General features: G+C 43.5%; 2 protein-coding genes across 4 annotated transcripts in view; one reads left to right on the top strand and one right to left on the bottom strand.

Annotated features, from left to right (window-relative positions):
* Positions 1–14,001, bottom strand: part of MED17 (mediator complex subunit 17) — a 33,560-nt gene extending 19,559 nt beyond the window's left edge. Inside the window, exons 1-6 of one of the 3 annotated variants that reach the window (XM_078783336.1) lie at positions 13,675–14,001; positions 8,634–8,800; positions 6,233–6,443; positions 5,956–6,092; positions 4,731–4,815; positions 65–217 (exon numbers count right to left, since the gene is read on the bottom strand). In XM_078783336.1, coding sequence (XP_078639462.1) covers positions 65–217; positions 4,731–4,815; positions 5,956–6,092; positions 6,233–6,443; positions 8,634–8,678 — 631 coding nt within the window. In that variant the 5' untranslated portion in view covers positions 8,679–8,800; positions 13,675–14,001. Of the gene's footprint in view, positions 1–64; positions 218–4,730; positions 4,816–5,955; positions 6,093–6,232; positions 6,444–8,633; positions 8,801–10,036; positions 10,202–13,674 lie in introns of those variants that run through there. The other 2 variants (XM_068124561.2, XM_078783337.1) reach the window with 2 other exon arrangements.
* Positions 14,002–14,032: 31 nt separating this feature from the next.
* On the top strand, positions 14,033–19,328 carry LOC137432539 (uncharacterized). Its single transcript, XM_068124565.2, has 3 exons — positions 14,033–14,161; positions 14,335–14,649; positions 17,516–19,328. The coding sequence occupies exon 3, from the start codon at positions 17,540–17,542 to the stop codon at positions 18,776–18,778; it is 1,239 nt and encodes a 412-aa protein (XP_067980666.2). The 5' UTR covers positions 14,033–14,161; positions 14,335–14,649; positions 17,516–17,539; the 3' UTR covers positions 18,779–19,328.
* Positions 19,329–20,669: the final 1,341 nt, after the last annotated feature.

Genomic DNA, 20,669 nt, shown 5'->3' with positions numbered 1-20,669 from the left:
TGTTGGAACTTCTTTGATAAAGAGTGCTAAATAAAAGCAAAACAAACTTATGTAACCTGCACACCTGGGAACAGCTGGACTATGATCTGGTTCTTCACAACCATCGGTGGAACAGGAAACTTGAGCTGAACAGCTTCACGTGATAACTGCGCGAAGACCTCCTTGCAAAATAGCACATTTTGAGCTGCCTCCAATTTGCTCTGCCAGTGAGGCGTACCTGAAAATTAAGAGGTTGTAAGATAATTGAAGTTGGGTGGGGAAGGGGGAGAAAGGGAGTGGAAAGAGTGGAGGTGGGGAAGGGAGAGGAGGGAACGAAAGTGAGAAGGTTTGCTATTAATAATAATAATAATAATAATAATGCACTTATTTTATATAGCGCTTTTCAGGAAGCCCAAAGACGCTTTGACAGAGTGCAAAACATAATGCATAGCAAAACATAAAAACAATTGCAAAAAAAGAAGAATCAATAGGGAAATATTCAAAGCACAAAGGAGGGAGAAGGAGAGGAGATAGTCAGGGGTTAGATGCTGTGGGTTAAATGTTGAATGCAGTGTTGAACAGGTGGGTCTTGAGTGATGTTTTGAATGTGGTGAGTGAGGAGGAGTCTCTGATGGTGTGACGTAGCGAGTTCCAGAGGGTGGGAGCAGCGATGGTGAAGGCCCTGTCCCCCCAGGATCTAAATTTGGTCCGGATGGGGGGGGGGGGGGGGTCAGGAGGTTGGTACCAGCAGAGCGGAGGTTGCGGGTGGGAGTGTGTCTGGAGAGGTCAGCCAGGTAGGATGGGGCCAGGTTATGGAGGGCTTTGTAGGTCAAGAGGAGGATTTTGTACTGGATTCTCTGGGAGATGGGGAGCCAGTGAAGCTTGTAAAGGACGGGGGTGATGTGGTCACGGGTCCGGGAATGGGTGAGTAGACGGGCAGCGGAGTTCTGAATGTATTGGAGTTTATTGGTGATTGTTGAGGGTGAACCATAAAGGAGGCTATTGCAGTAGTCCAGACGGGAAGTGATGAAGGCGTGGATGAGGGTTTCTGCAGCCACGGAGGAGAGGGATGGACGGAGACGGGCGATGTTTTTCAGGTGAAAGAAGGCTGTCTTTGTGATCTGTTTAGTGTATTTGTCGAAGGAGAGGGTTTGGTCAAAGATGATGCCAAGATTCCGGATGTGAGGGGAGGTGGATACTGGGAAACCGTCGATGTTGAGGGCAAAGTTATGGGTGGACTTGGTGAGCGTTTTTGGGCCAATGATGATTATTTCAGATTTATCACAGTTAAGTTTGAGGAAGTTGATTTGAAGCCAGGATTTTATTTCAGTGATGCAGTTTGTCAGGATAGAGTGGGTGGCAGTGGAGATGGACTTGGTGGAGATGAAAAGCTGGATGTCATCAGCGAAGCAGTGGAATTGGAGACCATGACGGCGGATTAAGTGACCGAGGGGGGACAGGTAAAGGATGAAGAGGAGGGGGCCAAGAACTGAACCTTGGGGGACACCTTGGGGAAGGGGAGCAGTGGGGGAGTTGCAGTTATTGATGGAGATGAACTGACGTCTGTCAGAGAGGTATGATTTAATCCAAGAGAGGGCAGTGCCGGTAATGTTAAAGGTGGTTTCAAGTCGGGTGAGGAGGATGGTGTGATCGATGGTGTCAAAGGCGGCGCTGAGGTCGAGGAGGATGAGAATGTTGAGGTTGCCAGCGTCAGAGGAGAGGAGAAGGTCGTTGGTGATTTTGAGGAGAGCAGTTTCAGTACTGTGGTTGGAGCGGAATCCGGATTGGAATGTTTCATACAGGTTATTGGCAGAGAGGTGATGTTTGAGTTGAGTGGCTACAGCGCGTTCCAAAACCTTTGACAGAAAGGGTAGGTTGGAGATGGGTCTGAAGTTATTTAGGGTGTCAGGGTTTAGTCCAGGTTTTTTCAGAATGGGGGTAACAGCAGCAATTTTGAGGGATGGTGGGACGATGCCTGTAGACAGGGAAGAGTTTATTGTTGCAATGATAAGTGGAGAGAGAGCAGGAAGGGAGGCCTTGACAAAGCTGGAGGGGATGGGGTCAAGAGTGCAGGTGGCAGTTTTCATTCCGATGAGGAGTTCAGAGAGGTCAGTAGGGGAGACTGGGGAGAATTGAGACAGGGGATGGCAGGATAAGGGGGGGCAGGTGGTTTGAGGGGGAGCGGGTGCGGCGGTGGTCAAGCTGTTGTAGATGTTTTCAATTTTGCGTTGGAAGAATGAAAGGAAGGAGATGCAGTTGTCTATTGTGAATGACTGGGTGGTGGTGTTCAGGGGGCTGAGGAGTTTGTTTATTGTAGAGAGTTGGAATTACTATTGAATAGTAATGTTGCGTAACCTGCTGGAATCCTGATTTACTTGCCAAGCGATGGCAAGCTTGCCAATGTGGCAAAATTTACTTGCCAATGTGGCATAAAACGATGCCTCCATTCCTGGATAGGCAACTTCCTCCACTCACACGGTTAATGCATTTCTGTCAATGTCAACCCTATCCTCATCTCTCCCATTGGAGGCTGGAATGCCTGCAAGATAATGTATTGTGCCCAGTCTTGTTCTTCATCTACATCTACATAAATGACCTCTCCGGTGATTTGGAAAATCCTCTCTTCCTTTTTTCAGACGACTCCACACTCACGGTACTACATCCCAGTGATAGGCAGGCAGCAGCTAAATCAAACCTGCTGATCTGGAAACAATTAGATGTTGGTCTGATAAATAGTGCATGTCCTTTAATCCTGGAAATGTTGCAGTCTCACCCTGTCACTCCAGAAGGATTGTCAAACTAACAGAATTATCTATTTCCATCATCAGGCACTAAAAGTAGTTCACTCTTGAACATCTCAACCTCACCCTTTAGACATTACATCTACTGGGGCACCCATAAGCAAAGCTGACCTCCAAAGCCAGCTTCAGATGGAGCATTCACCATCATTCAAAGACTTTTTATGAAAACTCAAAGTACTCGGTCTATAAGGTCTTTGTCCTAAGCTCAATAACTACTCCTAGTCTTCAAAATCTTTGTCTGGAGCTCAATGGAATACTGCTCGCCCTCTCTCATAATCACGTCTCTCTCCTGGCTTCTGTGGAATCTAAAATTAAACATGTATCAGAATCTCCCATGATCAGACCAAAGCATAAGCTCTGCTGCTCTCATATTGCAAGCAAGTTGGTGGCCTCTCCGTATTTTACAGCATTAGCTCTCCGACCCTCTCCAACAACTCCAAGATGTATTCTTTCTTCCAGTAAGCCCCTCCTCGTTAAACTTCCAAAATTCAGGCTGACTGCACACCTCCCCTATTTTATACTCACTTCTCCTGTGACAAGCAAACAGAGGTGGAACAGTCTCCCAGAGGCTGCGCTACCTGATCAAGTGAGCGGTACATCCTCATCTGTCATCCTCCATCCTTACATGAAATATTTATTAGCTGCATTAACCGTTACTAAGCCAACCCTCTTACTTGCCCGTTGCTGTCTCCCTCTCTGTTGATTTCCTTTTTTATTGTGTCGAAGAGTTGCCGTGCAGCCTCTATTACTGACTTTCCATTGAAGAACCTTAATCTTGTTGAAAAAGTAAATTGCACAAAGTACGACTACCAATTTTGAAACAAACATGTCGAACTTCAATCATCTGAATGGCACTTTATATTTAGATCTCATCAATTCAAATCCACACAAAAATAAAACAAATAAATAAATACATACATCTACAAATACAAAGGAAGAAGTCATTGAACCATTAGAGCTGCTGAATATACCACAGTATTCCCCATTTAGCTAAACAGTATACTCCAAGCTACATCAATTCAGTTTTCCATTTGGATTATTTCAACACAGCAGCTGGGTATTAATTCATACATGTCCATTCAACTTTATATTTGACATTGCTTTAAATACAAAACTTACCGTAAAACTTTGACTAGAACGTGCCCCTGTGCATAACGCGCACCCCCAACTTGGACTTTTGTCACCGTGTAAAAATCTATATATAATACGCACCCCCATTTCAGCACTCCATTGAAAAAAAAATAGACGTAAAACATGTTATTACATCTGTCAAAAACGGCGAAGTTCATCTCAGCCACGATTGTCGGCCACGATTTCGTGATGGATGAACAGAGCGGCGCTAATGAAAGAATATCACGGCAGGTCAAGGAACTAAATTTACGACAGTCGTAAATCGTATCAATCACGATGTTCAGTTGTGATTGCGCAATGTTTAAACATAGCAGTGCATATTAAATAAATGGCGGAAGTCGGATAGCAATCCAACGAAGCAACCCGTAGCCTATTGCCGGACGACAATCACGTGGTAATCTAGTCGCTGATAAATTGGCTATATTTTATTATAAAACCCAAGTGTTCTTTAACAGCTTCATTCAGTTGTTCATAAGATTTACCAACGACTTCTATTTCCACTAGCTTTCTTTCCATAATTAACCATGAGTTCTCGACGACGATCATACACCGCGGCTCAAAAACGAAACATTGTTCGATACGCTGAAGATCACGGCAACAGAGCTGCTGGGTGGAAATTCGACGGAATATCTGAGGTGAACATCAGATTATGGAGACGACAGAAGGAGTGTCTGCAGTCACTTTCAAAATATTTTTTGGTAAAAAAAGTGCACGTCATAGTCGAAGTTTTACGGTAGTCATTCGTTCTGCAATAAAAAATATTAATTAACAATCATTGCCTGTGTTAAAAAAAACAACAACAAAAAAAACACAACAAACCTTGCCTGTGTTTGCGGAGAGGCTGGCTGGTCAAGTTCACAGTACCAATGTCTCTGATGTCTGGAGTTTGCTTCTGGATAGACACCTAGGATACAATACAGCTTCACAGGGTCAGAACTTCATAGATAACCAAACCAAATATTACTCGCTTGACAAAATCCTGCAATAAAAGTTCCTGTCCTGTTAAATTCAAATAAGAATAATTTGTTTGCAAGAACTAGAGCGTCCATAGAACACTTTACCCTTGAGAAAAACAAACGACATGGGCAGGGTCTGTGCGCAGCAAATTTGATTTGTTGAGATGACGTAAGATTTTGTCCAAGTACTATAAATGAAAGGTTTTTGAAAGTGCCAAAAAGATGATTTGTGTTCTACAGTGTTCAAGTACATAATTACATTGAAATAAAATAAAGATTTTAAAGGTTTTAGAAAAAAAAGAAAATTCTGATGTTTTCCACCATTGATGCAGTGTATTTTACACCACCTTATTTAACATGCAACATTAGTTCTCGTTCTTCGTGTCTGTTTGGGTCCTTTATGATGACCTTAAAAACAGCAAATTTCCTGGTTAGAATGATATTCCGTTTTGTTTGACTGCCAGCCAGGCAGACAGAGTAAAACAATTCATCTCACTCCTCTGCGCATGTGTGATCAAGCAAAACTCAGAGCCAAAGTACTGCTTAGCTATAGTACAGGTTTGTTTTCCTTTTCATGTTCAAATTGTAACATTCAATTGAAATGAAGTTTCTCCTCAATCATACACTGACGTTCAGACATTGTTGAATCAATTGCTTAACCTCCGCTTTTGGTTTCGTATGCGCAGGGTAACAACAAAACACCCTCAGCCCAAAAAATGCGGAAATGGCGATGAGCAATTTTATTAATAAAAAAAGCAAAATGTAAAATATTTCATTTGGACCTCAAAAATGAGCAGGGGAAAATTGGACAAGCAGTCAAAATCAGCTCTACATAAGACAGACCCTCATACATTTCATCAACCAGCCTGAATTACTTACCGAAATGTAGTCCGGACACAAAAACGTTGATATACAAATAAATACAAACAGAGGTCTGAAGCGTAAAACCGGTGAAAGCCACATTTGCCCAAGTAAAACTACGGCACTGGCAAACTACGGTAAAAAATGTGACGAGTGCTTAAATTTTCATTTCTTCTTCAGAAACAAAGCCAGTGCATAAAATCTTAAGCAGTTTATGAAACTCTTACTTTGATGTTGGCCATTCCTTTGAGATCACAGGGAACAACAACATCCAGAGGACAGTAATCATCAGGAATTTTCTTTTCCAGGTCGATCTCGGTGTTTTTCAGCACTTCAAAAGTTCCATGGTGTGGGTAGAGTGAGCCTGAGACAAAGATATATATATATATATATAGTTCCATATCCAGCATCGACCAACAGACTACTAAAACAGGTTATATTGTTTTTCAATGCAAGGGCAAGATAATATAGTCAATATAATCACCAGCCTTGCGAAGTACGCACCAGCACTACGATAACTCAAGTCCCCAAGGACTTTGTCACGTGAACGACGAAGTTTCCAGTGTTGCCTTAAACGGAGCAATTCGGCCGTGAAGTCACGTTGTCTGCGCTGCTCCCCACTTTCAGACGCTGAACGCACAAGGTGCTCGGCCCCACGAAGAAGAATGCCCGCTGCGCCAGCAAGTGCCTTCTTCTTTGTCACAAATTGTAGAACCTATATATATATATATATATATATATATGGGAGATAACAGCATGTTCATAGATATAGCCAAACCAGACCAGTTCCTGGTTGCTAGAAACTCAGATAATAATTTAAGAGCCATCCTGTGAATAAAATTCTCATCTGATGGTTAACTATGAATGAATGAATGATCGTTTTTAAGGCCATTTTCCCCCGCTAGTGCGGGGTTAGCCTTGCGGGCCCCATGACAATCATGGTTCCCTGTTTGAGGCAATGTTTTTATGGCCGGATGCCCTTCCTGACGCCAACCCTTGGTCACGCTCTTACGATGCGCAGGGATACGGTGTACCTATTCTAAATCGGGGTACACACCAGGATCATTCATCCCAGCAAGCTGGTACTCAATTTGCCGACCTCGGAAGGATGACAGGCTGAGTCAAACCCCCTGGTGTTAATTCAGCGATCGACCGGGATTCGAAATCAGGATCCTAGGATCCCAAGCCTGCGCCCTAACCGCTAAGCCAACACCAGGTAATGGGTTAACTATCTGACGGATAAACTATGGTTGGATAAGGGGAGGATAGATATTCACCGGATAAGGGCTGGATAAAGTGGTGATAAACTTTTCATTGGTAGATGGCATCCCGCAATGCATTGCTCTGTCTCGTCTGCTTGCAAAGCTATCATGGTGGCTGGAAGCATTCCAACCAGAAAGAGCAAAGAAAACTTTAAACCCACGGAACTGGATTATATGCTGTGTCTGACGACACAAGAGCATGGAAAGGTTGGCCCGTACCTGCCGTTTCATCATATAGTGTGTGCTGATACTGCATTATATTGCCGTGATCAGGAATGAATATCGTTGTTTTCTACCAGTTCGCACCACATGCTTATTTGCAGACGTGATGACGCATGTGGATTGAATATTAGTGCCATTAAAGATATATTGATGTATAATGTTCAAAAATAAAATTTATAAATAATCAACAAAATTAAATTTATATCCAAATAAAACAGGTAGACCAAGAGATGACAACCTTGTATGGGTAATTCCTTTAGGACACATAGCTTCCTTTGGGATGACTACCTTGTATAGGTACTTTAAACCCTACATAAGAGTTATCCTGTGTTTACATTTCTTATTCAATAGATAACTAAACGACGTATAACCCACGGTTGTTTGAAGGCTGGATAAGGGTAGGATAGTTATCTGCCAGATAAAGGCTGGATAATGTGTGGTTAAAGTTTTGATTGGCATATGGTATCCCACAATGCATACGTATGCATATGTACATTGTACATTACATTGTACGTAATGCATACGTACAATGCATACGATACCACATATTTGTGGTATCCCACAAATATCCCATACACACGGACACCCTCCCAAGGTCTTGTCCGCTTGAAAAACAGTCACGGCGGGTGAAGTCATTCATACGAGAAAGAGGAAGGCAAATTTTACTCCAACTGAACGGGATATGCTGTGTCGGGCAGCAGAAGATCATTTCAAGATCCGGAGTAAATTTTCCAACACCTCAACGAATGATGTGAAGAGGAAGGCGTGGTTAACGATTACAGCTCTGTCAACGGTGTCGGACACAACTATCGCTCGGCGGAGGAAGTGAAGGAGAAATAGTTCACGCATTGTGTAATGTAATTTGACAAACTCGACAGACAACAATCGATTCTCATACATTTATTAACTCTCAGGGTACAGGCCCGTTTCACGTCAGCGCCATCTGCACTTTGACGCAACTCCCGGAAACGGAAAGAGACCCGTTTGAACACGAGGAACATTTGCATGTCCATATAAGACACATTGGATCAACATGTCTGTGGAATTTCCTTTCAATGTTCGACAGATGTCAAACAAAGCTGGATCGTCTGCCATTTTGAATTGGACAAACCTACGTACCATGGATAAGGCATTATTTGGCCCAGAGCAGACTGGATAAAATTATCCAGAAAACTCACCAATTTATCCAGTGGAGTTATTCGGGCTTTGAGCAATAGAACCGATCTAATGGGTAAAATTCATCCACAGGACAGGCGATTTGTCCACAGGATAGTGCTTATCCGGGTTTCTTGCAACCAGGCCCAGTACCGCGATAGAGACTGAAAAATAAAATATGCGTTTTTTTTTACATTTAAAGATCCAAAGAGATACATAGATAGAGAGAGCTCCGTTACAGATGACAAAGCCAGTGCCATAGCTACCTGCTTTGGTAGTGGAGGATCCTGGGCTACAGGTGCCAATGACATGTACTTCTTCTCCCGGACAACGGCCAGTACATCATGTAACACAGATACCTCAGTGAGGGCTGCCCGCAGCCGAGCACGGACACCCTCCCAAGGCCACACTGGTGCGTGAAATTTGGAAACGCCTGCAAAGTGACACAAATAAATATTAAAAGCAATTATACGATCAAATATTTCTTGATTGCTGCAAAACTTTATCACTTGTACAGGAGGAGTCATAAGTCCCAGGTCACGGTTTTAGCTGCTTATACAAGATTTGTTTATACAAGATTTGTTTATAGATTGTTTGTTTGTACAAGATTTGTACAAGATTGTACAAGATTTGTTTATACAAGATTTGCTTATACAACTGTTTATACCATCTACCAGGGTGAGACATAAGCTCGAGGTGTAATAACATATTACAGTAATATAACAACTTATTCAATGCTGTACCTCCTTAGACATTGAGTGCATCCGTATGATGTCCCCCGTTGTCACAGCACAAGATAATGTTTCTCCACATGTGGTGTGACAGCCGATGCAAAATACCATGTGTAATGGTGCCAAAGGCTTCCTGAATGCGCTATTTCTGTTCATCAACAGATGAAATGCGATGTTCTGGCTTATGGCTCACCCTGGTAGATGGTAACCGTGTCCTGGGACTTATGACTCACTCTGTACGCAACTGGCCAACAGAGAGGTCTGCATGCGTCCAGTGCAGCTGTGACCAGACATCCATCCTCTTACTGTGTCCTGCCAGACATCGCATGGTATTTCTAATCTTGTGATTCCCTCTGTCTCTCTATCATGATGTGCATGATTGGGCCTGATACTGCATAGCTATTTAAGGATCTCCAAATTAGTCGTTCGTTTTTGTGCGAGTATTCAGAAAGAATGAATGGGTTTTATTATCGATTGTGATTGCTTATTTGTGCATTTCCTTCCACTGTGTGACCATTACAAGTATACCTGCTCTTGGGGTTAATTCGAACCGTTTTGATCATTGTTGCGATTAAGGGAACTTGAGGATTAATTGGCAACGGCAATTAACGCCATATATCCAGCCCATGCACATCATCAGCTCAATAATTGTAGAGGAGACATGTGGCACCAATGAGCATTATGCACCAGCTGATTTTGACGCTCCCATTCATTCATTCATTCATTCCACGAGCACGGTAACGGAGTGGAAAGCCCCGTAAACCAGACCGGAAAGGCCGAAAGAGCTGGCATCACGGTCGTTGTTGATGCGGCTGGGATTCATGCCGGGCAACTGGGATGACCCGTGGCGACAACAATATATAGGAATATTCACAATTTGACAGGATGGTACTAAAGTAGCTCACAAAACTTTAGGTTGCGTATGGTGCGTTTGATACCTGACTGTCAGATTGTTGGATTGGTACTTCACAGGTTTGGTGTGGCATCACAAGGTGTTCCATGCTTCGGATGGACGTTAAGCTGTCCCACTTTCTCGCATTAGTTGGTGGATGTTAAAAACTCCACGGTGTCTTTTTTCGGAGTTAGCGAGTCTTCATTGGCACCTTGGAGAAAAGCACAAATTTCTGCCAAAATCATCTTCAGTCGAACGTTCTGGTATTAATGGGAGAAGCCATGTTATTAATTCAGGTCCTGCTTTAAGGTGCAGGTCCCATTGCACTAGGCCTTTGGAAAAGTCTTTTTCAGCAGAAAGTGAACGTGGGAGGAGCCAAATGGTTAATACAGGACTTTCAAAATGACATAACCCAACCGATAATGCCCAGCACATATGTGCAGAAACCCGAACGAAGCAGTGGTGTTCGGGGAACTCTTAAAGGGACACAATCATGTTTTAGAGGATGATATAGGTCCCTGGCCCATTAGCACAAAACAAATTTTTGGGGGACTAATAAGCCAGATAACAATCTATCTATAATTCCAGTAATCTCTGTGTGTATGTATGTATGTATGTATGTATGTATGTCTGTGACCGCTGTTTCTCGACAACCACGGGTCCGATATACTTTAAACTTGCCAGGTATATTGCTGGGGACCGGAGGATGTGCCTTTTCAAGGTTTCATATTAATCGGACAAGTAGTTACCGAGCTATGTCCAAAAAACGATTCAACCAATCAGAGAGCAGCGAGCTATCACGTGTGCCGAACGTGGCGAACAGACTCTGCCTCGGACGGCACATTTGAGAGCGTATTCATTTATTTCACGTTGGAAAACTATGTTGCCGTTAAACTATGTTTTAAAACTAATTAAAACTAATTTGCGATTCATTCGCTTTCCTGCGCGTTTGTGCATGCGATGGCGATTTCTTTACCAAACTCCGCAAGCCGTTCGCTTTGGACCAAACCATTTCATGTAAATATAGGGGGGGGGATTGTCACCGTACTTGCAAGCCGTTCGCTTTGGACCAAACCATTTCATGTAAATAGAGGGGGGGGGATTGTCACCGTACTCGCAAGCCGTTCGCTTTGGACCAAACCATTTCATGTAAATAGAGGGGGGGGGGATTGTCACCGTACTCGCAAGCCGTTCGCTTTGGCTTTGCGAATGGACCAAACCATTTCATGTAAATAGAGGGGGGGGATATAATTTTAGATATATATATAGTACGGGCATGCCCTAGTGTTTTAAAATCAGACTATTTTCACAACCATTATGTAAATGAGCTACTTCCATGTCAATTCGCATAACATGAAAGTTGCACACCTCATTGACGGACATGTACGTCTGCATTTCATAAGTTATTCTAGCATCCAAGATGCCGATGTGCCAAATCACTATCTGTGCTCACTGTGCTCACTATCTGCCATGATCTTTCCTGCGAAAACCACATTTCCAAGCTGGCATCCAAAGCCAGTCGCCGACTGGGCATCCTCCGTCGTGCGAAGTCCTTTCTGGGCACCTCTGAACTCACCACATACAAAGCTTTCATCTGCAGCTTGATGGAGCACTACTCTCTCCTCTGGGATGGTGCTCCTGCCTCACACCGAGCTCAGCTTCACGCTGTTAAAAACCAAACATTTCAGCATCATTGGGATCTCCCGCGATGAAGCCGATTGCGAGGGCCTTTTACTCACTCAACGCAGGCAGGTAAGTGGTCTTTCTGTCTTCTGCAGACTCCTATCCGGACTAGCTCCCCCAGCTCTATCTGTGCTCTGTCCCCCAAATATTCCTACAGGTCGCACAAGATGCGAAGTGGGAAGTGTAGGGATTTGTGATGAAATGCCATCAACTTTGCTCTCGGTGGAAAGTGAAGGGATTTGTGATGAAATGCCATCAACTTTGCTCTCGGTGGAAAGTGTAGGGATTTGTGATGAAATGCCATCAACTTTGCTCTCAGTGGGAAGTGTATGGATTTGTGATGAAATGCCATCAACTTTGCTCTCGGTGGGAAGTGTAGGGATTTGTGATGAAATGCCATCAACTTTGCTCTCGGTGGGAAGTGTAGGGATTTGTGATGAAATGCCATCAACTTTGCTCTCGGTGGGAAGTGTAGGGATTTGTGATGAAATGCCATCAACTTTGCTCTCGGTGAAAAGTGTAGGGATTTGTGATGAAATGCCATAAACTTTGCTCTCGGTGGGAAGTGCAGGGATTTGTGATGAAATGCCATCAACTTTGCTCTCAGTGGGAAGTGTAGGGATTTGTGATGAAATGCCATCAACTTTGCTCTCGGTGGGAAGTGTAGGGATTTGTGATGAAATGCCATCAACTTTGCTCTCGTTGGGAAGTGTAGGGATTTGTGATGAAATGCCATCAACTTTGCTCTCGGTGGGAAGTGTAGGGATTTGTGATGAAATGCCATCAACTTTGCTCTCGGGGGGAAGTGTAGGGATTTGTGATGAAATGCCATCAACTTTGCTCTCGGTGGAAAGTGTAGGGATTTGTGATGAAATGCCATCAACTTTGCTCTCGGTGGAAAGTGTAGGGATTTGTGATGAAATGCCATCAACTTTGCTCTCGGTGGAAAGTGTAGGGATTTGTGATGAAATGCCATCAACTTTGCTCTCGGTGGGAAGTGTAGGGATTTGTGATGAAATGCCATCAACTTTGCTCTCGGTGGAAAGTGTAGGGATTTGTGATGAAATGCCATCAACTTTGCTCTCGGTGGGAAGTGTAGGGATTTGTGATGAAATGCCATCAACTTTGCTCCTCGGTGGGAAGTGTAGGGATTTGTGATGAAATGCCATCAACTTTGCTCCTCGGTGGGAAGCCCACAGCAACCCTCTTATGGTTAAACTGCCAAAATCAAGACTCTCTGCTCACCTTCACTCTTTCATTCCTCTCTTCTCCCACCTCTGGAACAAACTCCCACACTCCCTTCAATCCCACTCCTCCCTCCAGGTCTTTAAAACAGTTGTTCACCACCATCTCTTATCTTCCCCCATCCAAAACCTTGATCTTTTCTACCCCCGCTAATTCACCCCAGATCCACTTGTTTGAAATATCAACTTCTTTCCTGGAAGTCCTTGGTGTCCTTGTGTTTTATACCACCACCACCCCCCTTCCCATGCCTCCTCCTCACCCCACCCCCCATGCCCTCTCCCTCCCACAGATCTCCCGATGTCCCTGTTCTCTACTGTTGTACTTGTGTGCTTCCCTCTCTCTCCCCGTCTTATATCCCGCTCCCTTTATTATTACTTTTTGTGTCCGTTTTTTTTTTGTGATTAATGTTAGCTCTTACACGAGCCTCGATCTTGTACACACAAAAAAAAACATTTCAAACACACAGCGCATGCGTGATATACGTCATTGCACACAGCTGCATGCGTGAAATACGTCATTGCACACAGCTGCATGCGTGAAATACGTCATTGCACACAGCGCATGCGTGAAATGTCATTTCGAAAGTTCCGAATTCCATGCAAAATCAGTCGCTGTCTTAAGATTAGTTAATCGGATCCTTGACAATTATTGGATCCAGGCCGAGGTTTATATTCCTGTGTAAATGTGCATTCGAGTAAGTCATTAAACGGCTTAACCCTGAACACGGCAAAGTTATCGAATTATATTAACAATCACCTCGTCAGGAAAAACAACGTCCGGAGCTCGAAACGAGGCCGCGGTACCTTCTTCGTCTTTGTGAGCTGTTTCGTCATCATCCTCCTCCTCGGAATCGCTGCGTGTGAAATCGATTTTATGTGCGAGCTTGGCCAGGTTTTCCGACATGGAGAGGGGCTGCACGTACGTCTCGGTGCCATCGAGAGCGACCTCCTGCACTTGACTCTCGCACGCGGATTCCACACTCACCCTCACAGATGGGACAGTCGCCATGACAAGCTCAAAACGCAGTTTTCCACCATGTCCCAGCATGCACCGCGACTCCTGGAGCCTGGAGGAGTTCCGGGTAATTGCTCCTGGAACATTTTATCTATTTATTACGTAGCACGGAAACGCATTACGATTTGAGAATCGGAAAACAATTAGGAGCTACAGTACAAGCAGGGGCCGATGGGAACTGCCACACATAGTCCTCGCACTAACTTGCATAATCGAGATCATTAACAAGGTAATCTCAATAACCAGTTTCGTGATTAATTATAATTTATAGGCGACTCGGTAATTTAATTGATATTGAGTCGTGCACAAAGTATGTCTTTTTTGTTTGACATGACATTTGTTTGACATGTAGGGCGCCCCTTTATATGAACTTTTCTATAGCATTACTTGGTTCCTCCTCAGAACACCAGGACCCTCTCTTGCTTCGGACTTCTCGCTTTTGTGCCTGCTGGACGTTCTGGACCTCGGAGCAAGCGGTTGTGTGCTGGCATCGTCTCCTCGTTCCCCTGTTCGTTTGGACGTGAGGAGGAAGAGCGCGGAAGAAGAGCTGGCTTCTCTGTGTGAGCGACGAGCGTACAAAGACGGCTTGCCGCTGGAGCGTGAGGCAGGGGCGAGCGAGATCCGGTGAAGCCTGGCAGCGCGCGAACCAGCCGGACTGAGGCCTACTTCCCGCCAACGCACCAGACGAGCTGACGAGACCCGAGTGGTTGAGATAAGGTCACACACACACACACGACGCTTTTATTTTCATTTAAATTCTCCCCTCGTGTGTGTTATAAGTCTGGTGTGAGGGATCCCAATTTAGGACATTTATTTGAGCGTCGCGTTTTCCTTGTATTCGGGTTCCGTTAAATAAACCTGTTTATTTTTGTACATTTAAAATCCGATTGGTTTGAGTTATTTTCGAAGGGTGAAGACGTCATCGACGCCGTCCAGGTAAGTCGGTACTCTTCTTCCTCCTCGAGTATCATTCGCCATCAATTCATTAACGCTCATTTCCATCCGTGGCTTACTCTGTCATAACTGAGAGCAGTCACGTGACAATACTTTATTGTCCCTTCCAGTAATCCTTAAAATCAACATGAACATCTGGATTAAAGTATATTTAATACAGATCTTCATGGAGCAACACACAATTTAAAATAGCTATATTTCCCCTCTTTTTAAACAAATCCAACCTCCACCACCCTATGTACACCACCATTTCACGGTGGGCAGTACAAGTAGCTCAGAGCGAAACCAAGAGTGCAACAATTAACTTTTTTAATGTCAATGAAATAATTTAAATTGACAGATTAGCTTAACCTTTCCCCATCACTGCGCACGCGGTGCCCTATATGTAGGTTTGGGAATTCATTTGTAATTTCTTCATGGTTCCAGTGACGGCTCATCAACCCTTCGCAAATGACACCTTGGGATCTTTAACGTCCTCCAACTAATACCGGCAGACGGGATACCCCTTTAACATCCATCTGTGGGACAGCAGACACATTGATGAATCACCCTGCATGTGAAACACTGGGATGACAATTTATAGATGGGTGAGGATTCGAACCCATGCTGGACAGCTTAGAGGCGAATGTGCGTACCTTTAGGCCATCCTGGTTTATTTGAATTCTTATACAAGCTGGCTAACCCCCGCTCTAGCAGGGAAAATGGCCTTTAAAATGCATGTTGTTGTTGTTGTTGTTGTTGTTGTTGTTGTTATACAAGCAAAGATGGTTCTTCATCTCCGCTCTGCAGCATGAATGTGCATGTGGACATGGCCTCTTGCAGGTTATGGCAGAAATTTCTGAAATTGGCCAGGCCTAAATGATCATTCATCTACTCTTTATCAAACGGCACCATGGGATCTTTATCGTCCACCAGATAGTCCATGGGCCAGACAGAAAATCGGTACCAAATTTGGGGCAAAACTTAAGTGGTATTAAAATGTTTGTGGGGTCAGTATGAACAAATTAATATATGATAACCTTTCCACAGGTTAAATGGCTTAGTCCATTTATTTTCCATCTTAACATTTTGGCCAATTGGCACTTTTTTGTAATTAAGCAGTCATATATCATGAAAATATTCCATTAAAAGCCATCCATAATAAGTTAATAATATTTCCAGCGAACAGAATATTTCCAAGAGTCACTGATTATGGTTATTTTACCATAATATAGGCTAACCTCGATATATCACTATGGACGGGGTCCATGAAAATGGTCCACACTAAGTGAATAGCAATATATAGGGAGATTTTATATGCTAATAATAAAGAAATGGGTAATTTGGGATCCATTGAATAAAAGTGAAATATCCAATATAGTGATATATTGAATAGTGATATATTGAGGTTAGCCTGTAATCATATATTTACTTCCAGATTTTCTACAAATATTGTAAGGATGTAGATGTTAAGTTGTTTTCAGGCAGTAAACTGAATTGGGTGGGATGTGGAAGACAAGTATAAGCCTTTGTTTATTTCAGGTTTATAAGGTCAACTAGCCTGCTGTTGGCTTAGCGGTTAGGGTGCAGGCTCGGGATCCGAGGATCCTGGGTTCGAATCCCGGTCGATCGCTGAATTAACGCCAGGGGGGTTGACTCAGCCTGTCATCCTTCCGAGGTCGGCAAATTGAGTACCAGTTCACTGGTAATGTCGCAGGAGGCGACTAACAGGGTTGGCGGCAGGAAGGGCATCCAGCCATAAAACATTGCTTCAAAAAGGGGACCATGGTGCCAGAGGCTAACCCCCGCTCTAGTAGGGGAAATGGCCTTTAAAATGCATGTTGTTGTGTGTGTATAAGGTCAACTGTGTCCATCAGTATGGGTTCCAGCCCCAGTAATTAATCAGTCCTACCCTGTCACCATGGACATCATATGTATCCACTCAGTGTCTGGTCCCTGGGGTTACCATGGCAACACTCCTGATTGATACATGATAATAGTACACTGCTCACTCTGCAGACTGTTCCAGTGTACATGCTCCACTGTTGTGTAACATATTGCATTTTATTTTAACAGTAGATAGTGATAACAAATATAGAAGAAAACTCCCAGCATGCAGGTGCACTCCCAATCTTATTAAGGTAAGAAGTAATTTTCAGCTTTCAATGTATTTTTGTGAAGGTTATGATGAACAATACATAATCATACTTGAGTCTTTTAGGACTGTAAAAAGTGTCATGGGGTGGTCTGCAAATACCCGCCCCCCACTTCTGATGTGTTTTAATTTTTGCTGACCACACACCCCCCCCCCCCTCCCCCTCCCGAGGTATTTCTTTTTTTCTGACAACTCCCACCAAGATATTTAGATTTTTTCCCCCACTAAGGTATTGCAATTTTTTCTACCCCACCTCCACCAATGTATGGCATTTTTGCAGTTATAATTACAACCCTCCCCCCCCCAATACCACCACCCCCTCAATCCTATTTTTATTGGTTTAATCCTCCACACCAAGCTATTTCAATTTTTCCTGACTCCCACCAATTTACTTTGATTTTTCTGCCCACCCCCTATTTTTATATAACCTGCACTGTCCCCCATGACAATTTTAAATGAAACAGCCCTTAACAAGATTTACTGGTTTTTTTTCAGGGTTTGACAACATTCTAATGAAAGATGGAACCAGCATTTGAAGAAGGAAGCAATGACTTGCCGAAGAAACGGGCACGCTTTCAGTGTGTCATCCACTGCTCTGATGATGACTCAAATTTGATCTCACCACAAAACTTTGAGTCATGGAAGACACTGCTTAGGGCTGCAGAGATAAGACAACATGCCTCTCTTTTAGACATTGCAAAGGGTTTGTGTGAAGGAGAGATTCCACAGGTCCAATATCATCGTAAGTGCCGAAGCATATTCACCATGAAGAAGCTTCTCGACGCGATTGTCAAGAAAGGTACCTCTGTGGACTCCGTAGAAGACAGCTCTAGAAGACCACGTAGAACTGCACCAGAATTATCTAGGGTGTATCCTGATAAATGTATCTTCTGTGAGAAATCAAGCAAATATCTGAAGGGCCAGAAGACAAGGGAAACTCTTGTACAGTGTTCAGAGGTACGTGCAGGTGATCAAATCCGTAAAGCAGCAACCAGAAAGCTTGACCACAGGATACTTGCTATTACAAGTAGAAAGTTGGTTGCTGCTGAGGGCCATTACCACAGGTCTTGCTACCGTGCATACACACGGGTAAACTTTGCTGCCAATATGGATGTAGGAGAGGGTCAAGAAGACAATACAGAAGCTCAGTATGAAGTTGCAGAAAGGGATTCATATGAGCAACTATTCTCATATATAAGGAATGAAATGTTTCCCAATCCAGAAGTACTACCCATGACAGACCTCATGTCTAGACTACAAACATACATGGAGTCATTTGGAGTCAATCAGGTCAGAGATTCAACAAAGAAACATCTCCGCCGTACGCTGGAGCATGAGCTGGCAGGTTCCCTGCATATCTTTCCTAACGACAAAGGAAAGCTGCTCGTTTACCCAGACAGTCTTTCTATGCTAGAACTTGCTAAAACAACACACTCCTTGAAGACGGAACTGCAGCATGCAAGGGCTGCCACGTGTGAGAATGTTATAACAAAATCAGCTCTGCAGATAAGAAATGAGATAAAAAAGCAAGATTCTAGTCAAGTATGGCCACCTAATGTTAAGCAGGATAAGACCATTATTCCTGAAACCCTCACTCAATTCCTGCAAGCACTTCTAAGTGGAGACTCTGAGTGTACAAATCCATCTGACCGAGTCCAACGACTAGTCTCCTCTTATGGCAGTGACTTAGTCTTTGCAGTGACCTGTGGCAAGATCAAGCCACCAAAACACATACTTCTTCCAAAACACACCTTGTGAAGATTGCCTGTACATGCATGCTCTTCGTGCCAACTATCAAGCTGCCATCTGGAGACGATCTTTACAATGTCAACCCCTTGTACCAAGGACCATAGATGATGATGGCAAACTGGCCATCGTGTGGATGCATGGGTCACCAGCACCAGAGGCTGTATTGCAGTTCTTATCCTGTCAATGTGTGAAGTCTTGCAAATTACCTGAGTGCCCATGTCTCAGCAATGGTTTGAAGTGCACAAACATGTGCAAACTAAAAACCTGTGGAAACCAACCAATTGAGGAAGAACTGGTTGCAGAACTAACAGATATCGATGATGGTGATGATGAGTGATGCAATGGAGATTGAATCTATGATTTCATTCTGCAAATAAGAGACAGTCATAAATATCACAGCACCTATACTTCTATTTCATGATGCCTTGCAGTAAAAACAATTGACATGGAAGTTGGCATATCCTGGGAGTAGAATTTCACCAATGCAATCCATTACCATTACCATGTACCCGAATTTTGTGTGTGTTTTGAAGGCAAAGAGTAAAAATGTGGAAATGTCTGATGTTGTTCTTGAATTTCATGCAATGTAAATGTATTCGACAACAGACTAACACATTTGAGACAGAAATATCATACTTTTGGAGGAGGTAGCAAAGCTGTAAAAGATTATACCTGGTGAAAGTGCATTTTTGGTTCTGCCAGAGGGTGTTCCCATTCAAGACATGATAATTACTAATAAGCTACCTCTCTGGCAAGGTTATCATATCAAAACATAATCTAGGGATGTTGAACTATTTAAAAATGGCAACTGAAATTTGCCCACCCAGATGGTACCGATACGTGAAATTTTGGGTCTGGGCCCATGGACTAAGAAGGGTCTCCAGCTTATCATCCGTCTGACAGAGCACATTGTGATGCAACGCCTGAACTGAAAAGTATCACTCCGAGTTGGAGTCGAGAGCTAAGTGCACGACCTCCACACCATTCTATCAGGGCCAAACATGGCAGTTACACACCAAATTAGGACTTACAAGCTTAAATAAGTGGAATTCAAAAACCTCCATTGTTTGGTTCATATATTTGGATGGCACCGAAAGTGCTTTCATCTCCCTCATGCTTGCGTTGAAAAAGTCTGACACATGGCAATGTAGATGATGTTGCTGAAGGCCCTGCAAGCAACTCAAGCAGGAGTATTGGGCTGATGAGAATAGTAAAGGAAGAGGGAATGGAAGAGAGAGAGAGAGAGAGAGAGATAGAGAGAGAGAGATAGAGAGAGAGAGATAGAGAGAGAGAGATAGAGAGAGAGAGATAGAGAGAGAGAGATAGAGAGAGAGAGAGATAGAGAGAGAGAGATAGAGAGAGAGAGAGAGAGAGAGAGAGAGAGAGAGATAGAGATAGAGATAGAGATAGAGATAGAGATAGAGATAGAGATAGAGATAGAGATAGAGAGAGAGAGAGAGAGAGAGAGAGATGTTTTATTAAAACCTGAATTAACAGTTAATCACATCCATCAACTAGAACAGCACTCGGTAGAGAGGGTACCTCCGCCAAGCTGCACAATTTACATTTTGTATCCCACCGACGGGCTGGATCTGGACCTGAACTACAATATAATTAGTTTGTTCTTGTCACAAACCTAACTCATCCACCACGTGCCATCTGAATCATACACAATTTCTTGAAATACAATATCCTGCTATATATCGTTTTTGGTACTCTCTCTCAATAGTGAAGAATTACTTTTAAAAATTCTCGTACCCAGATTCGGATCTTCACAAAAATCGAATCGATTTGTTCCGTCACATACACCCAACCTGTCCACCAAGTTTCGTCTGAATCTGTCCGTAACCTTTTGAGATATCCTGCTATATATCGCTTTTAGCCAGATCACTCAATGGTG

This window comes from Myxine glutinosa, chromosome 8, assembly GCF_964187855.1.
Source record: "Myxine glutinosa chromosome 8, kmMyxGlut1.1, whole genome shotgun sequence".
Taxonomy (NCBI): domain Eukaryota; kingdom Metazoa; phylum Chordata; class Myxini; order Myxiniformes; family Myxinidae; genus Myxine; species Myxine glutinosa.
The sequence above is the reverse complement of the archived record's forward strand: the minus strand, read 5'-3'. Positions and strand labels throughout refer to the sequence as shown.

What these genes read in the sequence shown, in the direction of transcription:
- LOC137432539 (XM_068124565.2), top strand. Translation starts at nt 17,540, where the DNA reads ATGGAACCAGCATTTGAAGAAGGAAGCAATGACTTGCCGAAGAAACGG.